We start from the raw sequence: 16,522 nt of genomic DNA, 5'->3' as shown, positions 1-16,522 counted from the left end.
TGGTCAAAATTGTAATTTTCATGTGTATATTTTGCCACAATTGCAAATGTGAACATAATGGATCTTAATTTTTTTTTAAAAGGAAGAAAACCAGTGACTATTAGGCACCAGTGTGATCCCAAGTAGAGAAAAACTCCAAAACCTTTTGTGGATGTTCATTTTTCTTTTTCTTTCTCTATTAATATTAGGGATTCCTTAACAATTAGACTGGCTTGTTCCAATTTGCATAGTTTTGAACTCTGTTCATTGAGCATGCAGTTATGTATCAGTAAATAATCATCCTGTGTCTCCGAATTTCAGTTGGATGGTTCTAATTCTGTGGACTTTATACCTATTTCTTCTCCCATGAGGAAGATCCTGTCTCAATTTGCACTCATATCAATTGTGGACATTGCCTGAGCTGACGTTGGAACTTGGCAGGGGAGGGACTACAGATCTGCAGTCCTTGATCATGAACCAGGAGAAATGCAATGGAACTGAGTCAATGCTGAAGGGGATAATGGAGACGTCAGAAGCACTATTTTTTCACATGGCATCGACCATAATCACTGCGTCTTCAAAAAACTTGGTGCCTTGAATTTGCATTTCCATCCCTTTTCCATAGAACTAAAGTAAGTTAAACTGGACACCTGGGCTCTATATTTCTGCTTCATAGCCCTTAAAATTTATTTGTTCAAAGATCATGGCAGAGATATTTATGGGCATATAATGAAAATGTGGCACAAAGATAAATGTGTATTCATGAATAGGACTAAGGCGCATTTTAGAATTCACATAACTCTAAACTCCAGTGCTTTTGGGGATTCTTTATTTGAAAATACCAAAATGATCCAATATTTATCAAGTTACAGACTTACATTGGGTGCCATGCCTGGTATAGAGATGGGCAGTGCTCTCCCCATTTTCATTAAACATATGAGCACAGAGTGGTGGGGAGATTTAACACTTCCAGTGGGTCAATGATATGAGAGTAAAATGTTCACTTCCCAAAGGGCTATGTCTTCAGGAGCCAAATAGAAATATTGCTCAAGATGAAATTTCTTGGTGATTTATCATGGAAGGATGATTACTAAAGACTGCAGAGATTTGATAAAGCTGTTTTTGTAAATGTGGACAACAAATATATTCTTAGTAGTAAAATTAACTATGCATCAATTATTGGAAGTCAAATAAATATCCTCCACTTACATATAAATGGAAATTTCATTTGTGTGATATGGAGAGAGACAATAGAAGTTCTAAAGGATTGTTGTAATACTACACTGAAAATTTATATCATGTCCCTCCATCAATTTAGATACTGTGCATCAGTTGAAGCATTTAGTATAGAGAAATGTACTTTAAAGACAGAGTTAAATCTACATATTGATGTAAACCAGCACATCTCAGGGTAAAAGGCATTTGTTGTGGGTTTGGAGGAATGAGGGGCTTTTAAATGAATATAAAGTTTCAGTCTGGGAAATTATCCTGGAGATGGATGGTGGTGGTGGTTGTAGGACCACATGAACGTAGTTAATGCTACTGAACTATGTACTTGACAATTATATATATATATATATATATATATATATATATATATATATATATATTTTGCAAGAAAAATAGAAATAAAAATCAAATGAATATCAAAAGAAATGAAAGTCAGAAATTATGCACACGTTTCCTCTTCAGTAGAGGATGAGTGAAAAACATCTGTGTTTTCTTTTCCTCTTCCTCCATTCATATTGTGAAGTCATTAGAGTTTGTGATAACATGGATTAGGTTGGCTAATTATGTGCTCTGTGCACAATAATGTGAAGGTAGTTAATGTCATCACAGCATGCACTGGATATGGTTAAACTGGTAGGTGTGTTGTTCTGTATGTTTTACCTAAATAAAAAATGAACGTAGAAAAGCAGATAATTTTTTTTTAAATAGACATGAACATTGTATGACCTACAAGTATCTCCTAAGTAAAGGGAGGCTCCAAAACGTCTGTGGATATTCATTTTCACTTCTTCCTTCTCTGTGAATGTTAGGCAGTCCTTAGAGATTGGGAGGCCATGGACCAATTTGGCTAATGATGAGCTCTGTATATTGAGCTTCCAAGGTCAAACAGGAGTCAATAAATAGCCTGAGCCTGCAGCCCGTGGATTTGATGGTTCTGGTTCAGGGAGCTCCATGATTCTTTCTCCTCGTATGACTGCCTGCACCAGGAAGCTCCTGCAGCACACTGTGTCCATGGAAATCCCAAGGACAGAGCCCTGACTTTCCCTGGGCAGCAGAATGGAAGGATTTTCAGATCAGCACTTTTTGGTCACTACCCAGAAGAGAAGCAGCATGGCCCAGTAAGTGGAGAGAGAGCCCCTGGAAGAAGGACAGACCTTGGAACTATGAACCCCTCATTACGATTACAGAAATGACAGTTTGGTAGCAGATGGGAGGACAGTAATATGCCAAGTTTCAGCTGTGGGGACTGTGAAGGATTGCATTTATAGTTACGGTGTGGGGATCAGAAATCTTATTCAAAACTTGCTTTGCACCCACACTGGTTCTACTTCCCATAGAATTCTCACCCACTATTCTAGAAAACCCACAACACTCCAAAATAACTGTGGTAGTGACAAATGAAAACGGATGGCACTAGCCAGGGTGGGCACTGAGATTGTGCTCTTGTGGCATGTTTCATTACAGGGCATCCTTTCACTTGTCCACTTTACAGTTATTTTTTACAGAAAATGAAAGATTGTATTACATTTATATAAAATGTATTCATTTGTTAGGTAGAAAGGAATGAATCTGTGAAATGGGCTGCTTGATTACAGACATGGGCTTTAAAACTGGGAGAATCCTAGCAGGGTGTCCCCTTGGCAATCCCATCATTCATTCATTTCACTTCCTGTCACTCTAAGAGGAGACCTCTTGCTCACTGTCCTCTTCCTTTTGGGAGTTTCTGGTGGATCTCAGGGAAGAGCAGTGGCTGGCATCCATTATAGAAAGAATAGCTAGGCTCCCATGAAATGATTACAGCAGGTGCAGGAACACAGTACTTCAGCACAGATTGCTCTCTTGCCCCCTCTTACAGAGTTTCCAAATAGCTGACCACATTCTCCTTCAGGGTTGTTTGTCGTTTTAAAATCATCCCTCCTTACTCTTGTGACATAGGTAAGTTGTGTCCTGAGACAAAGCATTGTCATCTGATAGAATTTTAGTTGATGCAACTATGTTGAGTATTGATTGAACAGAAAATAGGTGCTTTTTATAAAATTAATTCATGAGGAATGTATAAAAAAGGGAAAAATGAAATTTATACATCATTATTTATAATGACAAATTGTAGTTATTCTTATTTATAATGATACTTTCATACCATTCAACTAACTTATCCTTTGACCTGAAGTTGTCATTTTTCAGTTTCATGATGGGTCATTTTATTTTTGTCCCTCTACACGTATATGTTGTGTATCTGGAGGAAAAAAGTCTCAATTCTGATTACTCAGGGCTATGCATTGCCTGGTACAGAGGAGGCATCAGAAATCTGTTAGCCATTGAATTGTCCAATCCTTAATTCACAAAATATCTAAAGTTATTTTTTTTACACATATGGGGCTCTCCTGTCTGTACTTTTATACTTTTCAGGAAGGTCTCATAAAAGTAAAGAAAATTAAAAATAACATCTTGCTGTATCCATGTAATGGACACATGGATTCTTTCTTTTAATGGAATATGATCTACCTCATCCAAATTTTAAAATGACTATGGCAGAAATTTTCATGAGTAGGAAACTGGGAAAAGAGAGTGAAGCTGAAGGGGCAGGGTTGCTTTGCTGTTTGGAGTGAGACACATTTCAGTTTTACAGCCTTCCAAGCTGGCATTTCACAGTTGCATTCATCAATGACATCAACACTTCTATAATGTTGGGATTCTTAATTTATTAATAGAAACACAAGGGCCAAGTGTTTATTGAATTCCAGGCATCCATTAGGTTCCACACATGTTGCAGAGATGGGTGTTGTTCTCCCTATTTCCATTTAAGCAGTATGAGTACACAGAAAGGGAGAGATTTACACACATTCTTCAGACAGCAGCAGGACAATGATGAGAGACTAACAGTGTTGATTTCCTGACTTCCATCCCAGGGTACCATCTTCTCCTGGAGAAAACAGAAAATGTTATTCCTATACAAGATAAAATTTCATTGGGAGATATCAAGGAGATAATATTACTATACAGACTGCAGGGACATTTTGATGGTATATTTTAATACTAAGAAGATGCAAATTTAATAACCTATTTTCTTATTGGAACACAAATGTAGGTGGATTCATAGTAATAATATGGAACATGCATGATTGTTGAAGTCAAACAATAACCCTATCAACATACTATAGAGAAATTTTCACTTGTGTGAAATGGAGAGAGGCCCAAGAATTTTGAAAGAATTCTCATAATAATAGATATAAAATTAAATGATGTCCATCCTTCAGTACATCAGATGAAGACATTCAAGAAGATGTATGTGCTTCACATAGTCTTACAACCACTTGTTGGTGTAAAGTAGCACATCTTCGAAACACTATGCATTTTGTCACAAAGTACATAGATGACCTTTAGGTGAGTTCCAAAGATTCTTAGGAAAATTTATAAAGGATACATAAATCAACAATGACATGGGCCACTGAAAGGAAATTATGCTCACCAAATTCATGAGAGTAGCTGTGTCTGGGGCACAGGTATGCAGGAGAATTGAATCCTGCAGAGACACCAAGAACAAAAATACCATAGGCAGGAATTAAGGTTTCTATGAAATGTTAGTTCTGATGCCAAGATCATCAGATATTTATATTTTAATATATGTGGTGAATATTATTGACAATAAGAATGGTTAACATTCATGGATCATATTTTAAGTGCCAAGAAGTATTCTAAGTATTTTTGATATAAGAAAATACCAGCAATATCTTCAACTGCAGATGCTGATAAGCCTGAGATCAAATTATTGCAATATACATAGGAGAATATATTAATTACCGATACTAAGAATCACTAGGTACTTTATTTAGGATATTATTTTTAAAAACTCTCTTACAACAACCATAGGAGGTAGGTAATTATTACCCCCATTTTGCAGATGATGATTCAGCCTGTTGTGATTTCTTTCCTTCCTGTTCTCTTATCTTTTGCATTTTCCCATTTAAACCTTAGATCTGACAATGTAATGAACCCAAGTTTTCTTCATGTAGCTGAAGGAAGGGGATTGCAATTCATGCATCAAGAGAGATTGATGTGAAAGTCTATTAAGTAGAATTAAGAAGGTGGGGACTCAATTGTGAGCTTTGGATCTTTCCTTGGTTCCTACTCTATGAATGTGAAAGATTACAATCAGAAAAATAATGAAGCAACACTAGCAAGCTGGATGGAGTAAAGAATCAAGAAAAAGAAAAAGGGTGGAGGTCTACTTTATATACCTTTATTTTTTTTTTTTTACTGATACTGTTTGAAATTTTTACAGACAAATCGGTACAAAGTTAAACTTTTTTAAAATGTAGAAGGACACAATATCTATCTATCTTTCTTTCTTTCTTCTTTATTTTTATGTGATGCTGAGGATCGAATCCAGTGCCTCACAAGTGTGAGGCAATGGCTCTACCATTAAGCTATAGCCCCAGCCCTGAAGTTAAACTCTTTGAAGACATTTATTATCAATTACTTTTTTTAAAAAAAATAATTGAGAGGTGATTTGTGTTCTAATGTCAAATTTGTTGTCAGTGATACCATTAATGATATACATTCAATCAAGTTGATTTATCAAAATTTGAAGCCCAGCAAATATAAGGATATTTGTTTTATATTACATGATTTTTAAAGGACAAAGTTAAATCCATGAAGGACAGAAGTGAGACGGTCAAAGAATAATGAAACTCATAGAAGATAAGGAGCCCACAATGTTTTCTGATTGTGAACCACTGACCTCAGTTTACTTATCAGATAATACAGTCCTTCACAGTATTTTAAATCTTGTAAGTCAAAGGATTTTGTATTAAGGCCTTCAGACTAAATGAGGCATACTATACTGTTTGTATTTTCTTTTTTGGGGGGAAAGTACCGGTGATTGAACTTAGGGACACTCAATTACTAAGCCAAATCCTATTTTTTTGGGACAGTCTCTCTGAGTTGCTTAGGATCTCACTAAATTGCTGAGGCTGGCTTTGAACTCACAATTCTCCTGCCTCAGCCTCCTGAGCTGCTGGGATTACAGGCATGCACCATCACACTCAGTTTGCACTGCTTCTTAATATCCTTTTTGAGAATAATTTTTTATGATAAAGAGGCTATTTACTATTTTTTTCTTAAGGGAGTTGGCTATATTTTATTGCGATCCTAGAATGTTCTCTTTAGTGCTTCTCATTTTCTAACAAGGTCAGTTGAATATTTTGAAAGTTGGTGTGGATTGAAATAGGTAAATAACACAGAAAGCAATAATAAAAATGTCTACAAATATTGTATTTTTCACAACCAAGAAGTAGTGCTGATGGTCTGTGGACCTCAAATGTAACTACTTTAGATATGAATACTTGAATTTGAAGTATATAGAATGTAGATGCCCATTTGTGTATTTCATTTGTCCCATCCTTTCCATCCTTTCTTATTTTTCAAAAGGTGTCCTAGCAATATAGAGCCACAAAATCTAACACGTGTCTCGGAATTCCAACTCCTGAGCCTCTTAGAGGACCCAGACCTGCAGCCCATCCTCTTTGGACTGTTCCTTTCCATGTACCTGGTCACCATCCTGGGGAACCTGCTCATCATCCTGGCCGTCAGCTCTGATTCCCACCTCCACACCCCCATGTACTTCTTCCTCTCCAACCTGTCCTTGGCTGACATTGGTTTCATCTCCACCACAGTCCCAAAGATGCTTGTGAACCTCCTAACTCACAACAGAACCATCTCCTATGTGGGTTGCCTGACACAGATGTCTGTTTTTATCATTTTTGGATGCATGGATGATCTGCTTCTGACTGTGATGGCCTATGACCGCTTTGTGGCCATCTGCCACCCTTTGAACTACTCAGTCATTATGAACTCTCGCCTCTGTGGCTTCCTAGTTTTGCTATCTCTTTTAATTAGCCTTTTTGACTCCCAGCTGCAAAACTTGAGTGTCTTAAACTTTTCCTACTTCAAGGATGTAGAAATTTCCAATTTCTTCTGTGACCCTTCTCAACTCCTTAATCTTACCTGTCCTGAAACTTCCTCTAGTATCATGGTCAAATGCTTTGTTTTTGCCATATTTGGTTTTATTCCCATCTCAGGGATCATTTTCTCTTATTATAAAATTATTTTCTCTATTATGAGGATCTCATCCTCCAGTGGGAAGTACAAAGCCTTCTCCACCTGTGGGTCTCACCTGACTGTTGTCTGTGTATTTTATGGAACTTCCCTTGGAGTGTACCTTGGCTCAGAAGTATCATATTCTCCCAGAAATGGTGCAGTGGCCTCAGTGATGTACACAGTGGTCACACCCATGCTGAACCCCTTCATATATAGTTTACGGAATAAGGACTTAAAATGCTCCCTGAGGAGGCTGTGCAGTAGCTTGGTGTGATCACAGGATCTATGGCATCTAACTGTAGTGTATGTTTAAAAATGCAGCAAAATTAAACATGTAGTCTGATCAATCTTGTTTCCTTAGTAACCTAATTTGTGTGGTTTAATGCCTTTAATTTTTCTTCTTGTTTCAGGGTGGCATAATGGTACCTGAGCATTGGGGAGGGAGATATGGGAGTGGTTAAAAGGGATACAAATATTCAGCTTGGGAACATGAAAAATTTCTGGAGATGGATGGCGGTGATAATTGCAGAACAATGTGGAAGTAATTAATACCACAGAACTGTCAACTTGACAACAATGAAAATGTAATTTTTTAACTTTAAGCTGTATAGTAATAACAATGGAAATAGAAAGTAAATGATCCTTCAAAGAAATGAATAGAATGAATAATATAGATGAGTTTCCTCTTCTGTAGAGGAAAAGCTGAGAAAATTTGTGCACATTCATTTCTTCCTCTTGCTCCTGCTCTTGGTAAATCCCTATATACTGGGATTTTAGGGACTGAACAAGTTCAGCCTATTGAACCTCCAAGGTCATGATTGTCAATAGTCTGTTCCTCCAGTCCTTCAGTTTGAGGTCTCAGGTCCAGGGGACTCCAACAGACAGACATGCATTTCAGGTGCCACATGTGAGAATAATAATATGCCACATTTCATTTATGAGGACAATGGGTATGTATGTATGTGGTGGCAGACATATCTCCACGTTTGGTTCCCCACCATACTGGGTGTACTCCCCATACACTATCACCCAGGATAGCAGGAAATATGCCCCTTTAGACTATTTTCTAAGCACTCCAAAAGGGTCACGAAGGTGTTGATGGTGATGAAGATGAGGGTAATACCTATAATATTGCCAGTCCTTATTGAGAGACTCCCGAGGTCCAGGCTCTGAGCTACATGTTCTTTGTAGGTTGTTTGAATTCATCTGTAAGGTCTTCTACAAGATATAAGTGCCACCATATTTTATTTTAGGGAAAACAAAGAGCCCATTTTATGTAACTTGTGTTAGGTGTGTAGGTTGATTGAGCTTAACCCATGTTTGAATTAAGCTGAGGTGAGACACAGGATATCTGACTGGACAGTCCTTCTAGGCTGTCTCCTTTGCCACCCAAACATCCATTTCACTTTCCTGTCACTCCAGGATGGGACCTGTTAGTCACTGTGTACTTCCTTTGGGGGTTTCTGTCAGATTGTAGGGACGAGTCTTCTCCAACTGTGGGTCTCACCTCTCTGTTGTTTGCTTATTTTATAAAACAAGTATTGGGGAGTGCCTTGCATCAGTTGTATCAAACCCCCCTAGAACAACAGCTGTGTTCTCTTTGGTGTGCACTGTGGTCGTCCCTATGCTGAATCGCCTCACTGTAGACTGAGGAACAGGAACATTGAGTGTCTTACAGAGGCTGCAGAACACAGCAATCTAATCTCATTGTCAATTCCAACATTTTTATAGTTCGGGTTGTAAAAACCAATCATTTAGACCTGGAAAGCCAACCTTTTTGTTCACATTACTTTTGTAGCTTCATAACTTGGCTTCCACTCCATGTTTCATATCTCAAAATTGCTCCCTTTGCTTTGTCTTTAATGGAATTGTGTGAGTATTTGAAATCCTTTTCATTGTAAATATCATGACTAAATCAGTGTATCCAGGTAGCCTCTGTAATTTCTGAGATATATATATATTTAAAAGTTATATCCCCTTTCAAAGTTCATTCATGTTTTCTTTAAAAATTGCTTTGCTTCTCACATACCTATGTAGGCAAGTGATGCCCAGAGGCTACCTTGATAGTCAAGGCTGGTTTTGTTGGAATCACCTGGTGAGTATATAGAAAGATCCAGTATAGAGGAGAGGCAGGTGTGCCCATCTGCCAGGTGTTCTGTGGGGAATCTGACTGAGAGGCTACTGGCTTGATGGGTAGGGGGGGCCATACTGAAAAGCAGAGGGATATCTCCACCATCTTGGGGGTGCTTAGAGACCAATGTCTTGAAAATGGAATGGGCCTGGCCCTTTTGGGTCTGTCACCTACTTACTTCTACCAACAGAAGGCACCTGCCATATTTTGAGCTTCCCCATGTGTTCCTGTGGAAAGGAACTAGAGAGGCCTCCTTCCATCATTCTGAAAGGAACCAAATCCTCCTTGTGACCAGGTAAGTTGGCTCAAAACAAGATCTTCTCCAGTTGAGCCATGATATGGCTGCAACCCTGGCTCGTCCTTTGGTTGGATACTTGTTGTGGAATATTTGAAGGGAGTAGAAAATTAACAATGACTGTGTAAAGATCAGGACTTTATAATATACCAACATATATCACTTTGAAAAAATCTAGAATTAGTTGTTATCTATACTGTAATAAAACATAAAGGGAGGGGGCAGGGGTTTAGCAAGGGCTGTGAAACGTGATGGACATCATTATCCAAAGTACATATATGAAGACTCGAATTAGGTGTCAACATACTTTATATATAAACAGAGATATAAAAAATGTGTGGTATATATGTGTAATAAGAATTGTAATGCAAAAAAAAAAAACACAAAGTACATGTATAAAGGCATGAATTGGTGTGAACATACTCTATTTACAAAGATATGAAAAATTGTGCTCTATATGTGTAATAAGAATTGTAATGTATTCTGCTGTCCTGTATTTTAAAAAAAATAAAATCAATAAAACTAAAAAAACCATAAATCAAAATGCCCCAAATCCCAAACCACAGTAGTTTGAGGAATAAAATAGGAATCTCTTTAGAGTCAAAAAAAAATCTGAATTGCACAAACAAAATTGCCTCAGCTTCTTTTCACAGATTGGATATTTTTTCCTTATCTACATAGTTCATTCAAAACATTTGCAGAAGAAAAAGACACAAGTTGATTTTTTTCAAATAATAGTAAAACATCAAAGAAACGATTTTACTACAAAATGGTGATAAATGTATGATATGTTTACCCTTATTTGGACATTACACGATATATATATATGTGTGTGTGTGTATCAAAACATCATATTTTAGCCCATAAATATGTAAATTTTGTGTTTTAATTAAAAAAGAAAGAGGAATTTTATATTACCATCTCTGAAACTTTGTAATGAAAATGCAGAGTACAATCAAGCTTCCTGATGAGAAGAGAAAACCCTGACTATTAAAAGATCATTTGCTTTTGTCTTCTACTTCTATGAATGCAAATAAATTATATTCCTCCTTTAAAAGGTATGGATTGATCCAGGTATAGTGGTGCATATGAGTAATTCCAGCTACTCAGGAGGCTAGGCAGGAGGCTAGCAAATTTGAGGCCAGTCTAATGAGGCCCTGTCTCAAAAAAATAGGGTTTGGAGATGTATCTCAGTGGTAGACACTTTTCTAACATGTTCAAGGTCCTGGGTTCAGTCCACAGCAACACACACACAATATAGATTGGCTGAATGGATAAAAAAGAAACATATAAACTGGCTGGATGGACAACCCTCTTCCAAAACCAAAGAATCTCATCTTACTGGTAAAGACACAAGAGATTGAGCTGGGTATGTTGGCACACACCTGTAATTCCAGGGACCTGGGAGGCTGAGGCAGGAGGATTACAGTTTCAAAGCCAGCCTCATCAACTTAGTGAGGCTCTAAGCAACTTAGGGAGACCCTGTCTTAAGATAAAAAGAGCTGGGTATGTGGCTCAGTGGTTAAGTGCTTCTAGGTTCATCCATCGAAAAGACACAAGAGATTGAAAAGGAAGGGAAAAGAAAAGCTATCCCACACTAGTAGAAGCTGAGGGTACACAGGACTAATTATACTCATGTCAGATAAAAGAGTCATTAAGCCAAAAACTGTAAGAAGAGACAAAGAAGGTAATTCTATTATGATGGAAGAATCAACTCAGCAAATGATCAATGATTCATAAATAAAAAGACAGCCAACACAGCACCACCTAAATATAAAAAGCAAATATTATATATATATATGGAGAGATGTACTCCAATACAGTAATAATATATCTTAGCTTATGAGGATCTTCAATAGCACACTTTCATCAATGAATAGATCATTCAGGCAAAAAACCAGCACAGAAACTTGTAGATTAAAACATGGCATAGAACCAGGGCACTTGCAGATATTTATAGAACCCTTTGTCCAAGAGCTACAGAATTCACATTCTTCTCCATGGCCCAGGAGACACTCTTCAGAATAGATGATATCTTAGGCCACAAAATAAGAGCCAAAACATTTAAAAAATAAAAATCATATTTATTCTCTGTAAAAGGTTGATGTCTATCAATAAGAGCAATGATACACACACATAAAAATACATACAACAAAAATGTTCTTACAAAAAGTAGGGTAGCAAAAGTCACAGGGTGGGATTGACCCAGGTTCCAGGTTACTGTGGACCCCAACCTCAGGATCTTCCTTTCAGAGACTGAATGAAAGAAAATACCTCAAATAAATATTTTGGGGATTAAATAAAGTTCTTTATGTAAAATGGTGAGTACTGAACTGGTAAGCACTTGGATTTTCATTCCATTTCTCCAGGGAATACAACAAGCAAATCACAGTGAAGAACATTAATCATAAAGTAATAGTTTTTAAAAAATATTTTTTACTTGTTAATGGAACTTTCTTTCTTTCTTTCTTTCTTTCTTTCTTTCTTTCTTTCTTTCTTTCTTTCTTTCTTTCTTTCTTCTTTCTTTCTTTTGCTGAGAATTGAATCCAGGGCCTCACACATGCCAAGCAAGTGCTTTATTACTGAGCCACAACCCTAGCCCCTCAAGCAATTTTTTTAGAACACCATCTCAGCACACAATATATATGTTTTAAATCATGCTGAAAATCACAGGCTGTTGTGTAAGAAAACATACCAAACTTGAAATTTTAAGAATCACATATGGGGTAGAAAAGTTATAAGGAAATACAGATGCAGTTTAGGAGGAGAAAAAAAGTTGTAGAAGAAAAGTCATAGGTGCTTTGAGAATATAAGTAACCGAACATGCCATTTCGGGGAGAAAAAGAGCTAGGATATTGACATTCACATCAACCTTAAGGGTACACACCATCCATCAAGGACAAGAGGCTGCTCTGCTGAAGATTCTCCCCAGGTTCCTTTCATATCCTTGTTCTTCAGGCTACAGATGAAGGGGTCCATCATGGGGGTGACCACAGTGTACATCACTGTCACAATTGTGCTTTCCAGTGGAGAATGGGTCCCAGCAGAACTGAGGTAAACCCCAAGGCCTGTTCCAATCTACTGGTAAACAAAGAAACCAAATACATTTTCCTAATACAGTACAGAATGGTTGTTTTTAAACCACAGTCAACAGGTGTTTTGACATTAAAACACTAGAGTGTATTTGTGTTAAATTCGTGAACGTGCCAACACAATTCCCTCCAACTTAAAGCATTTGATATTTTTCTGAACATTTAGAGGGATTGACATATGAAAAGAGGAATTGGACTGATTATATAATACATCAGAAAAAATGACATTATTGGTAGATGATATTGTGGACCCTAATGTGAAATGACAAGTATAATAATATGCACTAAGATCACAGTAAGTGAAATATGTCAATAAAAAATAGGAAACATAGGGAAAATTTCAATCAATTTTGAACAAAGTGGATAATACTTTCTGCATAATAGGTCCTCAGTGAGAAACTATGTGCTCATGTGTCATATGTCACAGAGCCTATACTTTATAGGAAAGCAGGGTGACAAGTTTGGGACTCACTAGGGTATAACTTTCATTGGAAAGAGGGTCTATAATTCAAAGAGTAAGAAAAGGAAACAGAATAGCTGGAAGGGACAACAGAAGCTAAAATTCTTCCAAAGTGCAGGGATTCACCCCATAGACAGCACAAACAGGAGACTTCCCCAGTATCATTGTGCTAGAGGCAAAGCCCAGTACCCAGGTTCTCTCCTGTTCTCCTTCTGACTCATCAGCCTCAGTGAGACACAATGGTTCTCTCCAATGACCATCACTGAGGCTTTCTCTTCTTCATGATCTGTCCCCAGGAAGCCCACAGAAGTTTGCACTGAGGCTGAGATCACAGAATTACACTTGAGGGGCAACTGGGCACGTTTATAGTTTCCGAAATCTCAAAGTTTAAATTCTCAGAGAGCTCCTCATTAATCATTGCATTGTCTTCCCATCCTCCAAATAATTCCGCTCCCTTTGTGGTACCTTTGAAAACCAAGAAGGCAGAGTGGCAATTTTTCAGCCAATTTTGTGTCTATGGATGTAACATGAAGTAAAATGAATTTATTTCCTTTGAAGAGAAACTGTTTTAACTTTGGTTTAATTTTAGAGTCACCAGGTTTTCTTTAAGCAAGGTTAATTTTCTATAAGGAACCAATCCCAGGAACAGTCTGTCTGTGCTCTATCTCCTCAGAAGGATATTTAGGGACTTAAAGGATCATTTGGTGTTAATAATGTTATGAATGGAAAAAAAGGTTTTTTTCTGTTAATATTCTTCTCAATTTTTAAATTTTTCAAATTGTCAGATAAAATTATATGTGTCTATCATGTATGGCATAATGGTTAGAAGTATTTTATATTTTGAAATGGTGGAATCTAGAAACTTAATATAAGCATTACCTCACACAGTTATTTTCTGTGGGGAGAACACTTCACATTTTCTCAGCAGTTTGTTTCCACCGTAAGTATATATGATTTTTATTTCTTATTTAAAAACAAAGAATACTTTTTACTTAGACATTTTGGTATAAGGGTCAGCAAACATTGGCTAGCCATCTATTTTATTTTTAGAGTTAAAATTTTTATTGGTGAATATCAATTATTGAAAATGGTGGGTTTTGTGGTGGCATGTTTGTGCCTACAGAAAAACATAAGTTTTGTTCGCCCACCCTCTCCCCTCTCCCCTTGACCTCCTTCCTCTACCCTCTCCATTATCTCTTTTAATTTAAAAGAGTCCATTTATTTATTTATGTTATTTTCCTCCTAGCTTTCATGGATTAAAGAAAACATACAATACTTTTCTGAGACTGACTTATTTTACTCAGAATTCTGGTCTCTATTTCCATCAAATTTTCCTGTAAATGACAATTCAAATTTTCTTTATGGATGAATAAGATCTCATTGTGTGTGTGTGTGTGTGTGTGTGTGTGTGTGTGTGTGGTGTGTGTGTATTTGGTGTGTGTGTGTGTGTCTGTGTATCCCATTTTCTTTATCCATTCATCTATTGACAGATCCTTGTAGGCTGATCCCACAACTTGGCTATTGTCAATTGTACTACAATAAACATGAATATGAATGTAACTCTGAAATATGCTGACTTCATTTCCTCTAGATAAATACCAAGGAACTGCATAACTGGATCATATGGTAGATCTATTTTTTTAACTTTTTGAGGAATGTCTGTGCTGATTTCCAGTTCTACCAACAGTGAGCAAGTATTCCCTTTTCCCCCACATCCTTGCCAGCATATGTTGTTATTTGTATTTTGGACCCTTGCCGTTCTCAAAACTGTGTGGGTCCTTCATCACCCCACTTTTTTTTGGTAATGGGGATTTAATCAAGGGATGCTTAACAACTGAGCCACATCCACAGCCCTTTCTATTTTTATTTTGAGGCAGAGTTTCACTAAGTAGCTCAGGCCTTGCTGAGGCTGACTTTGAACTTGCAAGCCTCTTGCCTCAGCCTTCCCAAGAGACTGGGATTACAAGCATGCACCACTGTGCCTGGCTCATCATCCATTTTAGCAAATCTTACAGTAGTTGTTCTGAACTTTCACTGTGGAGAAATAAGATTTACCTGGAGGGCTTATTAGACACAAAGAGCTTCCTGACCCTGGAGTTTCTGATTGCATAGATTGGGGTGGAGTCCAAGAATACGCACTCTAACAAGCTCCCAGGTGATTCTGAGCCTGCTCATCTGGTGACAATGAGTTGAGATCCATTGTTCTCTGTGTCTCTAGAGCTTGAGTCCAGTAAAAGTTGTCCTGCACTGTTGACTTTGCTGGTCCCCTAATCCCAGTCCTGTTGGGTGCAGTGCTCTTTCAGATGGCCCCATGGAAGCCCCTGCTGCCCTGGCTCTTCCTCAAGGGTTTTCCCAGAGGGCACAGGGAGACCCTCCATTCAGCTTCTCTTGTTAGGTTCAAAGACGCTGTGCCCTGGGACTCTGGAAGCTGACTTAAACTTTTCAGGACCTTACAAAATCCTCAGAGCACCTCATTCAATTCACTGTTCTAACAGCTTCCTGGTCTTTACACAGTTCTGCTCCCACAGGGTAGAAAGGGAAGCTTTCTGCCACTTCCTTCTCCCTAAAGACAGCTGTTGGAGGCACATTTGGTTCTCCAATTGTTTGTCTCCTTTCTCGGGTCTGCTCAACCACTTGTAGTCAACAAGCTCCTTCTCCTGGAGACTTAAAGAGAGTTCTTTATCTGTCTCCAAAACCGTCTCCCAGGGCCCATTAGGCTGCTGCTCTGACTGTGCTCTTCCCTTCACAGAGTTTAATTTCACAGACAGGAGTTTCTCCCTGGAGGCTGTGTTAGTGCCACAGGGGCTCCCTTAGGCTTGCCTCTGAGTGTCCTGCTGGACTGACATGAAGTCATCACTCGTGACTTTGCCACTGCACATTCCAGAGCCAAAAGACTGGAAATGCCCTCCCTCATGGTGGGAGATGGATACACGTGGTCCCTGTAGAACTCAGGGCAAACTACTGTGTCAGAAATGAAGACTTCCTGTGAGTTAGGTGAGGAGAGAGTGAGCACAGGGAAAGGGGATTATCAGGTACAGAAACCTCTCAATACATGAAGCACTAACCAAAGGGATGGGATGGAAAGCCCAGGAGGGGATTTTTAAGAGGCCATTACTAACTGAATAATTACACAATAATAATTTAAGTGGTGCTCACCTCTGTGTTGATGTGAATGTAGACTAATGTGGTCTTTGGGGACTTTCTTTGAGAGTCATGTAAGTCAGAGAGTATGAGGG

The 16,522-nt window shown here is 38.0% G+C and overlaps 2 protein-coding genes across 2 annotated transcripts in view; both read left to right on the top strand.

Moving 5' to 3' along the window:
- The window catches only part of LOC308645891 (uncharacterized protein), a 400,184-nt gene that overhangs the window by 306,261 nt on the left and 77,401 nt on the right, over positions 1-16,522 (top strand). The window lies entirely within an intron of this gene.
- LOC308645952 (olfactory receptor 7E178-like) lies at positions 6,635-7,582 on the top strand (the record flags this gene model as incomplete). Its single annotated transcript, XM_081288403.1, has 1 exon — positions 6,635-7,582. The coding sequence occupies exon 1, from the start codon at positions 6,752-6,754 to the stop codon at positions 7,580-7,582; it is 831 nt and encodes a 276-aa protein (XP_081144529.1). The 5' UTR covers positions 6,635-6,751.

Source organism: Spermophilus citellus (assembly GCF_964194105.1).
Source record: "Spermophilus citellus genome assembly, chromosome: 3".
NCBI classification, from domain to species: Eukaryota; Metazoa; Chordata; class Mammalia; order Rodentia; family Sciuridae; genus Spermophilus; species Spermophilus citellus.
This window is presented reverse-complemented; position numbering and strand designations above follow the sequence as displayed.